The following is a 3,140-nucleotide window of genomic DNA, read 5'->3' as shown; positions in this document are numbered from 1 at the left end:
GGTCTGTATGTGGGATCCAAACCCTCGGGCGGGAGCACCGCCGCGCTTCCCAAGCGGCGCACTGTAGCAGTGCGCCACCGGGCCGGCCAACTGCAGTACTTTTAAAGTGTTTCATTTCATCAAAATGGCCTCTGACATTTTGTTAACTTATATAAAGTCATACTCTATGATTTTTATTGTTAACATTAAAAAACATCGTTTTATAAGCTATTTTTTAAATCACAAAATAGATTTTCAAAGATAGTCTCAAATTCCTCCCATAATTAGGCCAACATAAAAGTTATACCTCCATAGAAAAATGCAGTTTTAGAGGTATTTAGATTTTATTATAAAGCTTATCATCTCTTAATCAGTAATTTCTAAATTCTCTCACAATCCACTTTCTAGATTCATTTTTATTCTCTGGAATTTAACAGTACTTTTCAGATATTACATTAATTAGTTCCTTCACCGGATCTATTATTTCATGTTTATTCATTTTCATCTCTATTTGACTATAAAGTTCTGTCCAATTTTCCTTTTAAGTAAATGTTGTATTGAATTACAACATATAAACAGTTTAATGGACAACTCGTTAGTTCAATACATTTTTGTTTTGTGAACACACGTATGCAAACCAGCAGCTTCATAAAGAAAACAGGAGCCCCTCCTCCAGTTCACACTAGTCATTAAGAAGATTCTGACATGTACAACTATAGATCAGTTGTGTCTGTTTTTATTTTTTCTTTTTCTTTATATAAAATATATCTCTTGTCACCTTTCACTACTCATTACATTTCTGATATTCATCTTTACTGTTGCTTGTAGCAGCAGTTAATCATTTTTATTTCTGTACAATAATCTACTCCATGAATATATCCTAATTTATTTATCCACTCTACAATTGAGGCAGATTTGAGTTGTTTATACTTTTTAGTTTTTATAAATAATATAAATAATCTTATGCTTTTTTTTTGTCCCACATATGTATTTCTGTGGGGTAACATATAGACTCTACAATTGAGGCAGATTTGAGTTGTTTATACTTTTTAGTTTTTATAAATAATATAAATAGTCTTATGCTTTTTTTTTGTCCCACATATGTATTTCTGTGGGGTAACATATAGCAGTATTTAAGTGAGATATTTTCCCAGGAGTAGAATTCCAGCATCATAAAATATGTTTGGCTTTGGTAGATGCAGCCACATAGTTTTTAGAATGATTGATATTATTTATTTTATTAATATTTTTTTAAACTCTAGTCATTCTGGCTGTGGTGCAATATGTGTGGTTTTAATTTATATTTCTCTAATAAATGATGACATTTTACTAATATGCGTTTGTCGCTCATTTGATTATCTTCTTTTGTGAAGTGCCTGTTCAATTATACTCACATTGCCATTAAAAAATGATTTTTTTTTTTCCTTTTTCTTCTTTACGTCTGGGAGTTTTTATATTTTCAGGGTATTCTTTCTTTGCCAGACGTAGATACTGCATGGATTTTCTTCCGGTTTGAGGCTTGTGTTGTATTCTTCTAAGAGTGTCTTTAGATGAAGAAAAGTTTATAAATTTTACAAATTTTTTAGGGTGGGTGTTTCTTGGGTCCTGTTTTAAAAAATCTTGGCTTTGGTTACAAAAATATTCTTCTATGTTTTCTTCTTGAAGTTTGGTTGTTTAAACTTTTACGTTTAGGGCATATTACCCATGTGGAAATGATTTCACAGTGGTAAAGAGGAGGGTCCAGATGAGTATTTTCCACACGTGTTTCCCCTCTGCATGGCAGTGGTACCATTGTCATAAAGCAGGTGTCCATGGTGATATTTGGGTACACATATACGATGTGTAGTAATCAAATCAAGGTAATTAGCACAGCCATCACCTCAAATATTTGTCATCTCCTGTGTTGAGAACTTTCAAAATCCTCCCTTCTAGCTATTTAAAGTTATACAGTACATTTACCGTAGTCGCCCTACAGTGCTATAGAACACTGGAACTTTCTTCTCCTATCTAGTTGTAACTTTGCATCTGTTGACAAACCTTTCCCTATCCCCGTACTCCTTTTTTTATTCAGTCTGATTCTCACAAAATCCCTTTAATTATTTTTTTTAAATAACCATTTCACTTGTTACAATATTCAATAGAACAAAACCTATTTGAATTTGACTTTTCTATTTCGTTAATTAGAAACTTTTTAAAAAACTTACAAAATGTTAACATGTGATTTTTACTTATTCTCCATATTTGGCACAATAATTTAAAATTACATATTTACATAATTTGTAAAGGAGCTATTTATATATAGTTTATGAACTATTTACATCTTTTTTAACAGACTTTTATTGGGGACATCCTCTTGCTTGTTAACCCATTTAAGGAGCTTCCAATTTACTCTGCCATGGTGAGTATAAAATTTAAAATGCTACTTAATAATGTAGAATAACACTCGCTAGGCATATTATATGTTTGTACAAATGGCTGATTAAGAAGAAAAATAAAACAGTAAGTCAGATCAATTTTTTTAGAAAAGGTTAAAAAGTCTTAATTGGATGGTTGCATGATAGTGACTTAATTTGCTCTGAAATAACTTTGAACATTAGGGTTATTTTATCAAAAGTTTCTTTCAAACTTGTGTAATTCTTCTGTAATTATAGCCACTAGACAGACTTAAAATTAAAAAACATATAACAACATTTTTAATACATTATTGGCTAATTAACGATCAGTTGGTCTAGAGTCCTTATTTGAACACATTACTTCTTTCTGAAGAGATCTATTATACTAAAGCAACGGGATTAAGAAATGGTGATTTTGCATGTTACAGTTTCCTAAATGACTTGCCCTCAAAATTAAGAGACCCTCAAAATTAAAAGAGAAATTGCTTATGGAAAATTATTGCAGCCAACTGAAAACACGGTATGATTTTTGAGTAGTAATGGGTCAAAAATACTATCATAGGAGCTCTCTATTTTTTGTAAAACCACAAGATTGATTTCAGTACAAAGCAGAATCCCTCATAGAGGGCAATAGCATGCCAACCAGGGGACCATGGATACATGCTCCTGATGCACAGACACAGTCATAGATGTTGGAGAAGAGAGAGAGAGAGAGAGAGAGAGAGAGAGAGAGAGAGAGAGAGAGAGAGAGAGAGAGAGAGAGAGAGA

At 32.0% G+C, this 3,140-nt stretch overlaps 1 protein-coding gene across 1 annotated transcript in view; it reads left to right on the top strand.

Annotated features, from left to right (window-relative positions):
- Positions 1–3,140, top strand: part of LOC103608341 (unconventional myosin-XVI-like) — a gene marked incomplete at its 3' end in the record, with an annotated part of 83,272 nt that overhangs the window by 45,193 nt on the left and 34,939 nt on the right. The window contains exon 6 of the mRNA XM_008592789.1: positions 2,312–2,377. Coding sequence (XP_008591011.1) covers positions 2,312–2,377 — 66 coding nt within the window. The remainder of the gene's footprint in view (positions 1–2,311; positions 2,378–3,140) is intronic.

Source organism: Galeopterus variegatus, unplaced genomic scaffold (assembly GCF_000696425.1).
Source record: "Galeopterus variegatus unplaced genomic scaffold, G_variegatus-3.0.2 Scaffold8328, whole genome shotgun sequence".
NCBI lineage: Eukaryota > Metazoa > Chordata > Mammalia > Dermoptera > Cynocephalidae > Galeopterus > Galeopterus variegatus.
This window is presented reverse-complemented; position numbering and strand designations above follow the sequence as displayed.